Genomic DNA, 14862 nt, shown 5'->3' on the forward strand with positions numbered 1-14862 from the left:
TTTGGTTTGAAGTCCAAATAGACCAAGAAAATATTGTCTATATCAAATAAGAATTGTGGACCAGAAATCTATAGACCTTGAATACTCTAATGGAAAGAGTATTACAATATTCTCAATTTCAAAAGGAGATTTCTCTGATTGGAATGCATATCCTGAAGATATTGCTTTCCGGAGAAGAAATGTGAAATATGTGTGGTTGTACTCTTTTCCCTCGTCATGGCTTTTATCCCACTGGATTTTTCCATGACAAGATTTTAACGAGGCAACAAAGAACACACAAAAGATAGACACCCAAAGAGAATGTTACAATTTGGGAGATGAAAATCTATCATTGTTCTAAAGTTTTGGAGATAAAAAGAATCCAAGAAATGGTCAGATCATGAAGACTCATGCACTACTGAAGAATGGCGAAGTTCGTTTCCTACAAGTTCGTTCGAGTAAATATTTGACTGTTTCATTCACCAAGACGCTACCCCTGCTACTTTCAAGAAGCTCACTCATCTTATTGAACTACGTTGTCTCAAAGATCTCGACGTATGTATACATGAGGGGAAGTCATTGCACGCTGCACTCTTTTTCCTTTAACCATGGTTTTTCCTATTGGGTTTTCCTGGTGAGGTTTTTAACGAGGCAGCATCTTACGCGCATAATGGACATCAAGGGAAAATGTTATGAATATTATGGTGATGTCATTATGGCAAGTCTTAAATATACTTGTTCTCCAAGCTTTACTTGTTCTCCAATTGGCTTTGTCCACAAGCTATTGTAAACCTATATAAAGGACTCATTACTTATGGAATACGACACACCAATTTCCTCTCTTCCTTTTTTACTTACAACAGTTTTCTTTTTAATCTCGAGTATCTCAAACCAATAGAAAAGTCTTCGACCGATCTCCAAAGAGACGATGCGGTTCACAAATGGACTCTACCTTCGAATATTCAAATGAACCGTAAAGTAGATCTATATTCGTGTAACCACAAATTGAAGTGTAATGGTAGGATGCTTTCGAACAAGTATTACTTAAAATCTCAAAATATCACGTAAATTGAAACAAAATAGTCTTTGTAAAACGGGAGGGAGTATTTTTTTAGATAAAATTTTGTTTTTGTTCTGGCTAAAATATCATACATTTTGTTTTTGCTTTTGTTGTTATTATTTTTATTTTTATTATTACAGTAATGGGCCTTTTGAATTTTGATGGTAGACTATGAGGATACAGAATAAAGGCCCATTGCTCATTTTCTAATCGACCGTAGAAAAATTTGGCGAACCTTGAATCATCTTCTCTCTCACTTCCTCAACAATTCGGTAAACCATGGCAATGGGAAACAGGCGGGAAATAATAGCAGTGGAGGAGGATTCTTAGCTTGTGGAAACTCCCATCATCGCATCTTCAGTTTATCGAGAGAGATGGAGGATAGCGGGATAGGCGGCGGCGGAAGAATCAGCAGCAACGGTGTGGTGATGAAGAAGGAAGGATTAGGGATTTCTAATGGGGGAATGAGATTCCAGAACCCTTTCGCTTTCAAAGCTCTTCAAGTCTTCACGGGATTCGGCGTGGGTTGTGGAGTTGGAATCGGCAGTGGCGCTCCTTTAAATCTCGGTATAATACTTTCTCTCTTAAGGTGGTGATGAGACTGCGAATGGCGAATTAGGTTATATCTTGATTGAAATCAATTAGTGGTGTTGTTTCCACTGATGATTATGGTGTTAAGCTATATTATTCATAGTCCAGGAACAGTGTGTCATTGCTTAGTGAATTGGTTGCTCTTTATAATGCTTGTGAATTTTATTAATCCGTATTGTTTTTGTTGTTGTTGTTTGATATTATCAGGTAGTATTCCATTGGTGGGGGAAGTTATGAGTGCAGCTAGAGGAGCTACCAATGCATTTTCTGGGGCCACGCACCACGTCAATGACGCTGTACAGAGCATACAAACTTGTGTACTATGCTCTTCCTTGCACTGTGTTGTTCTGAATCTGTTTGTGTACTTTGGCCATCTTTAGTTGAGGAAGCTCGGAGCTAGGAACATTAAAGCAGGTGTTGGATGTGGAGTTGGTTTCGGTCATGGTTTTGGAGTTGGTATGTTTAATTAAACTTCTTCTTTTCCATTTTGTTTCAAAGTATTCTTGAGATAAGATAAGACAATACATAAGCGGCTGGTTCTTTAATTGCTGAACGGTTGACTATTTTGAGTTACTTGGGTTTGTTGGTTGTGTAAGCACTATTGCTCTCTTGTTGTCATTACCTTTTTATCTATCGTTGACAGGCATCGCAGTGAAACCAAGTGCCATACACAAACTACAAGCTTCTATTATGGTAAGCACCAATCTTTCAGCAAGTCTACTTCATGTTTAGTTTGTGCATTCGCATGAAACCATGAGTATGTATATTTCAAGGGAACTGCATCCAGCTTGATGACAAAACTCGGAAGAACGAGTGAGACCACCGCAGATCAAACCGAGATAGAAGACCAGGCGCCTCAATCTCTGACGGAACACAAGAAACATCTGGACACAAAATCATCGTACAAGAACAATGGTTCGCCCATTGATTCAAGAACGTTCGGTACTCGAACTGAGAAAGTAATCAACAGTTTCCTCGACAATCCAATTCTGACACAACAAACTGGAGAAGAACGACAGGTAACGATGCTGTCACAGAATGTTTCTCCTCTATACTTTGATCTCAAATAGCCGTCAGATGAATTCTCTTTTGTTTCATGACGTTTGCAGGTCACACAATTAGAATCAGAAAGCTTAATGCTTCAGATGGTAGTGTCTCCTTCTAACTATTCGTGTTACATTTCATATGATTATATTCATCCATGGTTACATATCAACAGAATATGCTTGTGTAGGTGCTGAAACATCAAAAACTCGTTAACGAACTAATGGAAGAGAACGAAAAGCTTCGGAGGATAATCATAGAAGATCTCAAAGTTTCACCGGAGAAGCTCAATTCAGTTTCATCTTACGTGTACGAATCACCATGCAAAGATTGCTTCGAGTGTCGTAGAAAACATAGAAGAAATAGATGAAGAATGATGTAAGCAAAAAAAAATTCACATGCAAAGATAACAACGAACTATGAGTTCCTCTTCATTATTACATAACATTGCAAAACTCTTGTGCAAGCAAACAATGGATCTTGTTCACACAGACTCTCCAGCTACTCCCTCTTCTCCATCATCTTCTCTCGTCTAAGAGTGGTTCAGACGCAAGAACTGCAGAACAAATTAAGATAAAGTCAGAACAAAGTTTCTACAAATACATTTTCATAAGCAAAAACAAAACTAGAAATGAGATTTTGTGCATTACCTTCATCAACATATCCAAGTTTCTCTCGAATTTCAGCAATAACCAGACGTGTCAACAGCAACCCAGCACAAAGAGCCCCAACGACCAGCATATAGAAAACAGCTTGCCACCCCAGAGTCGAAAGAAACCCTGTCAGAAGAGGACCCAAAGCCGCACCAGCAGAACCAGTCCCGTCAATAATAGCAGTCACAGTGGCAAGAGCCCTCGAGTCCCCTTGCAAAGACTTATGCGTTCCAAGATCCGCCGAGACTGCGGTTGTGATGAGTGCATAAGGTCCATTGACAAACAAACCAGCGACCATCATGAGGAGGATGTTGACTGTCTGAGAGACACCTCCATAAAAATGGTACACAAGCATTGCTGGAATCGCAGCGTACATGAACGTTGCTGCGGTCGTAGCTCTTGCTTTGAATTTATCTGAAATGTAGCCAGCAAGAATCCCTCCTACAATGCCTCCAACATCAAATAGCGTGGAGAGGTTTCCTGCTGTTTTCACAGACATATACTCTCCACCAATAGCTGTAAACAGAAACCAAAGTAAGATCATTTTCCAAAAAAAAAAAAAAAACTCTATGATTTGACTATCAAGAAACTTACGTGTTTGGCTCAGGTAAAACGGTAACCAGTACAAGAACGTGTAAGCGACCAACTTCGAGAAGAAAAGACACAATGCAAAAGGTATAACACCAGGAATCATACAAGCTTGCAAAAGTCCAACACCTGTTTTATTCTCATACCCTGGTTCTGACCCTGAACTCTCCCCTGCGACTTCTTCATCTTCTTCGATGTTTCCTTTCCTTTTAATGAACTTACCGGAGTTAGAATTGATATCAGGAAACCCAACATCCTCAGGATACGCAGCCAAGAACAAGTAAACAAGAACTCCTCCTAAAGACATAACAAAACCAGGAGCTATAAAAGACCACCCCCAACCGTATTCAAGAACACCCGCAGCGATCAAAGAACCACAGATATTCCCAACAGAAGTATGAGCATTCCAGATCCCCATTATAAGCCCTCTCTTCCTCTTCCCAAACCAGTTCCCGACCACCGCCACAACAGACGGCCAACCCGTCGCCTGAAACAACCCGGCCGCCATTTGCATCACCAGAAAGAACCAAAACGCGTGAACGTCCCAGAAGTAACCCATCCCAAACAGCCCCACGAAGAACCCACTCCCGATCATCCCCCAAGTCAGAAACAACCTCAGATCCAAAGTATCGCCCAGATGTCCAGCGACGTACATCCCTAGAGAGTAACAAGCGAGAAACGCCACGTCGATCTCTCCTAATCTCGACGTGCCACCTTTCCCGTTAAACGGCTCCCATCCTTTATTAACATGATCCGCGTCAGTGTCTTCTTCCTTCACGAACACGTTTCCCAAAGGCCAAGGATAGGTGTTGATATGCTCTCGCGGTGGTGGTGGTGGTGGTGGCTTGGTGGTTGGTTCTGGGTGTAAAACGCTTTTCACGATGCTGCTGGGTTTACGAGAAGCGTGGTAACAAGCGTACGCGATGAAAGTGATCAGCAGAATCGCGTAACGGAACGTCTTTGGGCTCCAGTTTCTTCCTCTGATTCTCCTCAGAAGCAGGATCCCAGGTGGTGTTTTCCTCTTCGAACCGGTAGCCATCTTAACGAAAGCCAAGTTTTTCTTTTAATTCAATAATCGGAAGAAAAAGTTTAACCTTTGTGGATCAAAATCATCTACCCAAATCCATGTTCATGTGTTTTGAAAAATCAGAATCAGGAGTTAATTTGATTGGGAGAGGAAGACTAGAGGGAGAGAGAGAAAGATGACGTAATGTGTGAAGATATGACACGTGTTCTCCTCGTTAGGACAGAACCAAAAGACATGCAGTTGTCTTGCCACGTTGACAACTCTGGTTCGCAAGAAGCGACGGCGCGTGACCGATAAGCCTGCTGGGGTCAGTCAAATTCATAGAATATAGCAACGGCAGCCTCTGGATTGATTTGGTAATCATTTTGCATTGTGATATAGTTATTGATTTGTTAATTCTTTTGCATTATGATATAAAGGCCCATTAGAAAATATCTAAAGCACACTAGAATTCACGTGGTAACTAGCTCAAGCGTGTCGGAAGTTGGAAGCAAAGATGTCTTCCCCGCCTGTCAACTTTCAAGTGAATACCATCTATTAATCTTCTGTGTTCGACCTCCAAAAATGTAGTAATCTTCCGCTATGTGCTCTATTGTCTCTCTCTTCTCGTAATAATTGTTCCTTTCTGTTTTTTCTTGTCTTTTTCTAAGCTTCTAAGTCATGGCATGCACATTATTCTGAGAAAGTAAATCAAGATTAGTCGAGCTTCCGGTTGGTGAATGTAGTAGACCTGGTCATTCGTTGATGATAGGTGACCTTTATAGGATAAACTATTACTGTACGTACCAGAATAAGAAAATTGAAACATGTAGCAGTTGAAGTGATGAAATCTAAGACAAAAAAAACAAACATATGAATAACACGAATATACTAACGATCAGAGGACAAAAGCAACATATTAGTTAGGTTTAAAACCAAAATATATAATCCTCAATGGAAATAGAAACGAGTCTAATTAATGGTTAGTATCCGGGAAGAACCTATAGAAGTCGGATAACCAGACTGAGATAAACGGTTATGTTAAGGAAATTGACGATTTGTAAAGCGAATACAAGATCGATAAGAAATCGTATTCGCAAATAAACATGGAGTAGAGATATAATCTCTTTCCTTAACTGTAAAAATTCGCTCCGTTAGAGAGACGATACGAATATCGAGTCTCAGGATACAACCATAGCAGACGATCACGCTTCACTCGTGAATCGCCCTATCGAACTATAAATCTACGAAACACTCTCGAACTATAGACTTACGCTAAGGGATTTTCGTTGTTGGATTTTGATACAGGAAAAGTTAAGAAATGAAGGAAGAAGAGAGGCTATATTTAAAGAGACGAACGTGAGCCAGTTCCCGCAACAGTTGCTGCACGTGTGCGGAGATCTCGCGGAGATCACGGAAAGTTAAGTTTCGAAAACTTATTCCCCAAAACTCTCTTAAAATTCGAGAGGTTAAAATGCATGACGTTTTTATGTTCTAAACAAACTACTTGTCGTTTTAAATAAAATTGCATGTCGTTTTTTTCCGAATTAAATGGTAAAATGTTGAGCTTAACTTGGTCCAAAAATAATATTCTTATTGGGCCTCTGCCAAGATCCAAAACCACGCCCGAGCCGGCCGGACGGCGGCGGCGGCGGCGCGCGTGGAGAGCCTTTTCTTCTCCCAAGCCGTTTAACTAAAACTATGTGTAATGCCACTCAAACTCAGCTTGTTTACCCGATGTGAGACTTTGTATCATTTAGACACTTAGCCAAATTTGCAGGGTTTTGATAACACTAAGTTACCAACTTCATCACTTCATTTCTCATTCAATTCGAATCTGTTTTTGACATATGAATATACTAGATTATAGTACTCATAACAAGCTACATAATGAGATATTAATCCGGCGAATTCAACTACCGTTTTGGTCGGAAAAGTCGCCGGAAAACTCAAAAGTGTCAGCTTTGTCATTTGTCAAAAACAGGTTCCAACAGAACCATCGAGCATCAGAGAAGCCTACTGAGGAGACAACCCATTGTGGCAAACGCTCTGTGGTTCGGGTGTGGAGATCATAGACAAATATATGTTCGGGATCCTTGCTCTGATGATCGATATTGAAGTAACTGAAATAGATAGAGTTTCTCTTAATCCCAGGTATATCTTTGGCTACAACAACAGTGAAACCCATGTCCAAGATTAGAGCCTCATCACCTAAATCATTCACTCTTTCCCCTGTCTTAGTCAGAGGATCGTACGCGTAGATGCGAAACTCCCATATGGAATCCTGCTCCATACACGCTACAAGGAGAACTTGTCCAGATACTGAAGTTGCAATCATTCTTCTGAAGTAATAACCCCTACCCCAATCAATAGTACCACCATCGACAAGGGCATCTCTCCCGACATAAAAAGGTAAAATATACCCATTTTGGCGTGGGATATCATCAGAGAAATCCCAAACAAAGACTCTCAAAGAAATGTCTGGTGCAATGTAGACCTTGTGATCTTTGCTGTTATGGATAATTTGTTGAGCCACTCGAGCAGCGGGAAAAAGGCTGGTAGTTCTCCTCCACCTGCCATCACCTTTCCTAGTGTAAACCATACGGTCATGCAAGATCCAAACAACTAGGTAATTTTTGGTTATCTTGTCTACCCAGAGACAAGCTAGCCATGGTTGTCTGGTGATGTCTTCTTTAGATAAGGAAGAATGTGGTAGATCAATTATCTCTAACGTCAATGGATTGACAATATAGAGATTCCAAGACTGGTCAAACATCAAGAGCCAGCTACCGTAACTCGCAAGACAACAACTCCGTGTAAACTCAGCACCGAGATCTCGAGTCTTGTAAAGGTTGTCTTTACCATCGGGAACGAATAAAACACAACTATTGTTGCTATTGGTTTGGTTCTGTTGAGGGAAGAGTATAAGCCACGGAATCTGATTTCGCTTGGGGACGCAGCTTCTCGAAGCAGAGTTCCATGACCTACAAACTGATTTAGCTCGCTTGAGATTTGTGAAACTCAATCTTTGGAAAACACTTCGTAGCAAGTCTGGATAAAGCTCCGACCACATGGGAGTCACTGGAGGAGGATTGCTCTCGCTCTGATCCATCGTGAACTTGTTTTGATACGCAAAAAGGGTTTTGGTCACTGCCCCCCTACTTCCGTATTTATAGATTATCCCTACAGACTTGGGTGGATTTTATTTTATTTTTACTTTAAAATTTTATATTAACTATTTATCTTGAATATTATCATTTAACACAGAAATACAACAAATGGAAAATTCATTCTCCTTCTTTCTTTTACTTCCATAGCTTTTGAATTTTCCACCGTAAATAAAAATTATGTAAATTAATACCCTTAGGAATTCAATGTTTTATCCAGTATTATTACGGTGTTATATATATATATATATATATATATTTTTTTTTTTTTTAAAATATGTGTTGTTTTTTTTCTACTGGACTTTTGGTATATCAAGAATTTATACTTTGGAAATTTTTGTTAATAATATATTAGATATATTTTAGATGTAATTTGACAAAATAATACTAAAATCTTTTAAATAACTAAAAATGAAAAACCCAATATAAATTATATATAAATTATTTGCAAATTTATAGTATTAATAAGACTAAATACTTTTATAAACTTTTATAGCATTTATTATCTGATCAAATTATATAATGTTTTAAAATATTTATCAAATTAATGACTATTAATTGATAAAGTGTAATGATTAATGAGTATACTGTGGAAGTTTTTTTGTCTATTGGTTTGACTAGACCTGGATTTTGAATCTTACCAATTTATTAATAATTAAGTTGATGAATAGAAAAAGACTTGCATTTGATTTCCAATATGGTCTAGTAAAACGGCTATAGATATCAAACTCTATAAAAGGGTTGTGCAACTAGAACCGTTAGACTTGACATGAATCTTTTAAGCAACAGAGTGGCTCTAAGAGCATGATTATTAGAGGTTCTTAGGGTGAAGTTCTTAGCGGAATATAAGAACCCGTCTCTTAACTTTTAACTACAAAAGCTAAGAACCGGTTCTTAAAACTCTTATTTAAGAGCCGGTTCTTAGATTTTGTAGTTAAAAGTTAAGAGACGGGTTCTTATATTCTGCTAAGAACCTCACTTTAAGAACCCCCAATAATCATGGTCTTAGATCTTAGATCCATTATCATTTGATTCATGTGTCCCTTTTTTATAGGGCAGTGGATACATTTTAAAGGAAGCATGAATGAAGATTAAGTATTATTTTATTTTGGATAATCTAAGGTATTTATGCAGTATTAATCCCACTAATCTTTAATACAGTACTCACTTATATTTATTCCATTTACTACATTTTAAAGGAAGCATGAATGAAGATTAAGTATTATTTTATTTTGGATAAATCTAAAGTATTTATGCATTAATCCCACTAATCTAATACAGTACTCATTTACTCCATTTTGTGCAGTTGGGGAAGTTTACATGATATTACAGTATAATCTTATCATCCTGTTCAACAAAAAAGGACAAACTGAAATTCCAAGGAAAAATATGGAAGTTTCAAGTTTAAAAAGTTCATTGAAAGAGAGGAGGCAATATGTAAATACATATGTATAGATAAGACCCACCATATAGTATGAATATAAGACCCACCTTATAAAACTTAACCACCAAAAGAAAAGCCCAAGACAAAAGAAGAAGACTCGGAGAGCCTAAGAGTCTCTATCATCAATCCCTCAATCAAGCAAAGAGAGATCCAGCTTAAGAATCCTTCTTTCACCACTGAGAAGCACCATGAAGTGTAAATCTTTGTCCCCTCATAGTTGGTGAAGCAGCTCTGCTTGAGGAAACGAACCATTTGACGGCAAGTCCAAAAGAAGGAGATCTTGATCAGAACTGCAATTACCTTGAGCAAACACAGAAGCCAAGCTTCTTTGGCTAAAGCATGAGCCGTTTCCTTCATGGCTTGCTTTCATCTTTGTTACACTTTTGGGGCTCCTCATAAGCCCTCTTGACTCTGTAAGCCAAAAACAAGAGAGAATCAACAAAACACACAAATATTGATAGCAGAATCAACCAAACAGATGGAAACGTCCATAAGACTGACCTGACTTTAACTGAGTTTGGTTTTCACAGCGTCTCTTAATGGTTACAATATGTTTATGTACATTTGGGTTTGAGCTTCTTGAAGTTGTAGCAGACCCTTTGTCTCCTTCCTGCAACAAAAGCATTCATGAACCTTTGGCCAAAAATTATTATTGTTATGTCAGTGTTACAATGAGATTAAAGCAGCCGCACCTTGAGAAGGTTATAGCTTTCCACCAAACGAGATTTGCTAAAATCAGACAATGCAAGCTTCTTAAAAGACCTCATCTCTTCAAGTTTTGCTTCAGAGCTAGTAGAAGGCATCTCAAAGACACCATCAGCAATAAGTTTCTGAAACAAAGAGAAGTTCTCTTTGAACTGAGCACTTTCAAACATCATTCTGAGGCTGCAAAAATCAAGAACATTGAAGAGAGATTAGAAACTTCCTTTTGGTCTAGTTTCATTGTTTTATAATAAATAAATAAAAAAGCAATGCAGTTTGAACCTATCAGGAAGGTTAACAGAGTCAATCTGAGGAAGCAATCTCATCAGTTTCTTCTGTTCTTCTTCTGTAAACTGTTCTATGAACTCATCAAAGTTGAAAATATCCTGCAAATAAAGTATATATATTTTATTATGCCATTGTCACAAAGTATTCAACATATTGAACATAGTCCTTTGAAACTTACTTTCAAATCTATGCTACAAAGTGGTGCACCATGGCTCCCCAGGACATGCACTCTTCCAGTTTGGGACTTGGTCCTAACCAACAATTAATAAAATCCCATTTACTATCTTTCTCGAGTTAATTGTGAGCTAATGTGCAGAGTCACTTGAATATGCATTTACCTCTTGAGTTGCTCTTCCTTTACTACTTGTCCAACAGACACCGAACCTCTCTCTGCTCCAATCTCAGCACGCTTCATGGAATGTGAGGAGTATGCATCACTGATGGATGACTTGTTCTCAACCGAAGAGAGGGAGCTGGCTTCTTCAGAAACCTCTCCCCGAGCAAACGTGTGAGGATTCCTCATCAGAACACTCCCATGTCCAATCTCAACAGAGACCATTGACAACATCTCATTCTCAAACAGAAGATCTTCTTCCTCTGATGAAACTGACGATTGCTGCTCTTGTAGAATATTGTAAAGGTCCTGTGTGAGCTTTTCAACTGAAGATGTCTTTGGACGGAGGCCCACACATGTCCTCCTCTTGCAAGGAACCGTTGTGTCCCATCCGTTAGATTGAGATGGACCTGCAAAAAAAAAAAAAAAAAACCAAAGTTCACATAGACACTAAGGAGCTGTTTCACAAAAATTGTTGCTCAAACCTGTTAACTCGCTCCCATCTGCACTGCTAAACTGTGCACAGCTCTCAGAGTTGGATATAGCAGAACCAGAACTCGATCTATTACTAGCATCCTCCTCCACCACAGCCTTTTTGAAACCATAGTTGAGTTCCAAGACCGGTTCTTGGATTGCTTTCCTCTTGAGCGTCTTAGTCTCTTTGTACTTGTTATTCACAGAGATGCTCTTCATTCTTTGGTACCTCTGATCATCCTTGTTCTCTTCACCATCAGCACGAGAGTGAAGTGGAGTGTAGTTCACAAGTGATCCCTTTGTTCTCCAACGAGATCCACACGCATTGCACAACACTGGCTTCTCAGGTGGGCCATTTCTCCACAGAGGTGTGCCTGTTTCAATTGCAATAACACAATGTCAGCAAAATTCTCAAACTGAAGCTTTGTGAATTATGACTTAGACAGCAAATTCAAACTCCAAACTCATATGCAGGAAGAGACAATGATCTGATATTTACCAAACATCTTAAAGTCTTAAACTTTAAGCAAAGCAAAGCTGAGAATCATAACAAACTAACTCAGATCCCCAAATCAACTGAGAAAGCTTGTCTAAATCCATTGACCAGGACCCAAGTGTTGCTCTTAAGATCATTGATCAACAAACAAACCAAATACATATTGTTAAAAAGCAGCATAATTTCAAGAATGCTCATTTTATATGTTCTTGAGTACATGAAAGTCTTTGCTGAATCTCTTCAATAATTGTTAAAACTGAAGCATGTAATCAAATCATTTTCCCCCAGAAAGAAAAAAATAGCATCTCATCCAGAAACAAAACAAAAAAGGTGAATATCTTTCATACAAAAAAATTCATAATCAAATCGAAATTGGAGAAACAAGAACTCACTTGTAACGCCACAGTGGTAGCAAGGTCCTTGCTTCCCCATAATCTCTCTCTCTCTATTGTTTTTTTTTATTTCAGAAATGAAAAGTATAGTTTCAGAGAAAAGTTGCAACTTTTATAGACTAAGCAATGAGATTTATGGAAATAAATTTAAACTTTATAGATTTTGTTTAATATTGAGCTATTAATGGAATATACCAAACTGCATAGGAACAAATTAAACCCAAGAAGGAAAAATGAAAACCCAGAATTTTTCCTATGAGAAAATTCCAGAAAAGAATCTGAAAACTCCAAAACAGTTGCTGATAATTAAAAATAAAATCAAGGCTGAGAATTCTCTCTTTTTTTTTAATTTAAAGAGATAATTTTGTTTTTTCTTTCTTTTCTCCGTTTTGTTTTTGGTTCCTTGAGCTATCAGTCTAATTACAATCCAATAAAGAGGAGAAGAAGACTCTTGAGAGGAGAAGAATCTAATAAATGGGTGCGAAAAACTGGCTTTTTCAATCTTTTATCTGTATTGTTATGAAATAATTTTTGCAATTTCATTTTTATATAAAAAGTATATAATTAGTTGAGTAAAAATAAGCGAATGTGATGGCTTTAAAGTAAAATGATTTTGGAGGAATAATTTTTTGCAATTTCAATCTTTTATTTGTATTGCTTATGCCTTGTTGACTTTAGACTTTTAGTTCTTGTTTGTTTTTCTTTTGGTATTGCCAATGTATATAATAAATATTATAATGACAATTATATATTAATGACTCTGATAAAAGATAAAATGAGGAATAAATATAAAATGGTTCCAGTAAAATGTTCGTAAGCTAGATATTCGAATACTTAAGCCAGGAATATGTAAACAGGTATTTAGCTCTCTCCTCAAAAATGGCTGCTAAATGGTCAACATGAGTGTATGCAAATCTTTTATGTTGTCGACAGTATGTGAAAATTTTTCATATATTTTATACGGGAATATACCATATATAGCTAAACTAGTAAATGTAATGTGTTGTAAAAAAGATTTAGTAAATATCATTTCTATTCTCGCTACATACAAAAATTTATATAGTAAGAATTTCATTATTGGCTTTTCATATATTTTACATATGCACATCTAGAGGTGAAAAAAATATCTATAAATTTCGATTCGATCAAAAAAAATTCAGATATCTGTAATTTTACGAATCAAAATAAATATTAAAATTTAATATCCGTCAAGACGGATCAAATAACAAATACTATATTTAAAAAAATGAAGATCCAATCCGATCCATTATATTCATGTTTATATACATGTATAGAAAAATATATAATATATATAACTTATATCTCTATATAAGATTTATAATATTTTTGTTTACTAAATTAATTATTTTTTTATTATTTTTTTCAAAAGCATGTAGTCTTAAAAACATTGTGATGAAGTATTGTTATTTTATATCAGATTTTTTTAAAAAAGGTAATAACAGATTGTAGTTTTCTTTAACTTAAGAGTTAAGTTCATAACATTTTTTTTGTCAACGATGACCAGATGAAGAGATTAGTTTTCTTTTGCTCATTCTTATGACCTTATTCATGTATAAATATATATTTTTCATAATAGAAGAAGAAGAAAGAAATGGAAATGTAAAGTCACCGTCCACCATGACGATCATGGACGCAGCTCCTCTCTCCACCGTCTGATTTAGGATAAATAAATTTTAAAAGATTGGTCCCACTTTTTGTATTTCTTTTGATGATTGTGAATGTCATTAGGGAACTAATTCTGGACGAACAACCATACATTATTACGTGTTTTCTTTTGGATTCAACTATGGTACATGGTATGACTTTGTATTGTGAAATCTCAGATTCTTTGTTTTCTTTTCCGTTAATTTGAAAAACAATAAGTGTGATACGAAAGCATAATATTTGAAAAGAAGATAGTATCATGTATGAGTTTTGTGCTTTTTGCAAGATTGACTCAAAAGTCAAAGTCAAATCTAAAACTAATCCATGTTTTTTTTGGATTTTTCTTTTGTCCTATTCACTCCACAAGTTCATGATATTCATGAAAATGCCATCAAATTTTTTTATTTTTTTTTTCCGAAAATGACATTTTTACTCTCTCACCCTCATCATCTTCAAGTAATTACAAGATTGTCATTGTCATCCATACCCCAACCACCATGGACAACCAATTTGAAGCTGTTAATGCACCTAAAATCGATTTACACTCTCTCTTTCTCACTTGTTATGAAGTAAAAACAACATCTCTTTCACTTTGTCTCCATATTCATCCAAAAAACTCAAACTTTTGATTCAATTTTTTTATGTCGTCTGCGTCAATGTTTAGTAAACTTTCATTTTCTCTATGTTTACTAATGTGTTTTATTTTGAATTTTTGTAGATGATGCGTCAGTTACATGCAGTGTATGGAGAATGGTTGTTGAATGATTGCCGTTGGGATTTTGTGGTTGATAATGTTAAAGGAGCGAGAATCATTTTTTTGGGGGAAGGTTCGACACATGCTGAACTTCTTGCAATGGCTCAAGAAGATTATAACCTGGACATGAGCACATAATCTGTGGAGATAACCTACTCATTACCAGCAGAAATGATGCAGGCTCCAGACACCCCTCCTATTCATGTTACAAGTGATAGACAAGTT

General features: G+C 36.9%; 4 protein-coding genes across 5 annotated transcripts; 1 reads left to right on the forward strand and 3 right to left on the reverse strand.

Annotated features, from left to right (window-relative positions):
* Positions 1-1261: 1261 nt before the first annotated feature.
* On the forward strand, positions 1262-3165 carry LOC106308451. Its single transcript, XM_013745635.1, has 7 exons — positions 1262-1606; positions 1838-1926; positions 2011-2086; positions 2274-2323; positions 2404-2649; positions 2740-2778; positions 2865-3165. Exons 1-7 carry the CDS (start codon positions 1414-1416, stop codon positions 3042-3044), a joined length of 873 nt encoding a protein of 290 aa, XP_013601089.1. The 5' UTR covers positions 1262-1413; the 3' UTR covers positions 3045-3165.
* On the reverse strand, positions 2999-5102 carry LOC106308369 (putative glycerol-3-phosphate transporter 4). Its single transcript, XM_013745552.1, has 3 exons — positions 3922-5102; positions 3325-3843; positions 2999-3230 (listed from the first exon to the last, which is right to left on the reverse strand). Exons 1-3 carry the CDS (start codon positions 4952-4954, stop codon positions 3193-3195), a joined length of 1590 nt encoding a protein of 529 aa, XP_013601006.1. The 5' UTR covers positions 4955-5102; the 3' UTR covers positions 2999-3192.
* Positions 5103-5897: 795 nt separating this feature from the next.
* On the reverse strand, positions 5898-8033 carry LOC106303249 (putative F-box protein At4g17565). Its single transcript, XM_013739571.1, has 2 exons — positions 6919-8033; positions 5898-5922 (listed from the first exon to the last, which is right to left on the reverse strand). The coding sequence occupies exons 1-2, from the start codon at positions 8031-8033 to the stop codon at positions 5898-5900; spliced, it is 1140 nt and encodes a 379-aa protein (XP_013595025.1).
* Positions 8034-9474: 1441 nt separating this feature from the next.
* Positions 9475-12659, reverse strand: LOC106322363 (GATA transcription factor 26). 2 transcript variants are annotated; one of them, XM_013760443.1, is made up of 9 exons: positions 12219-12659; positions 11342-11704; positions 10861-11266; positions 10701-10773; positions 10517-10620; positions 10225-10417; positions 10034-10142; positions 9833-9943; positions 9475-9763 (listed from the first exon to the last, which is right to left on the reverse strand). In XM_013760443.1, the coding sequence occupies exons 1-9, from the start codon at positions 12256-12258 to the stop codon at positions 9744-9746; spliced, it is 1419 nt and encodes a 472-aa protein (XP_013615897.1). In that variant the 5' UTR covers positions 12259-12659; the 3' UTR covers positions 9475-9743. The 2 variants fall into 2 exon arrangements, with proteins under 2 accessions (XP_013615897.1, XP_013615880.1); XM_013760426.1 differs by having other exon boundaries at positions 9475-9943; positions 12219-12658.
* Positions 12660-14862: the final 2203 nt, after the last annotated feature.

Source organism: Brassica oleracea, chromosome C1, assembly GCF_000695525.1.
Source record: "Brassica oleracea var. oleracea cultivar TO1000 chromosome C1, BOL, whole genome shotgun sequence".
Taxonomy (NCBI): domain Eukaryota; kingdom Viridiplantae; phylum Streptophyta; class Magnoliopsida; order Brassicales; family Brassicaceae; genus Brassica; species Brassica oleracea.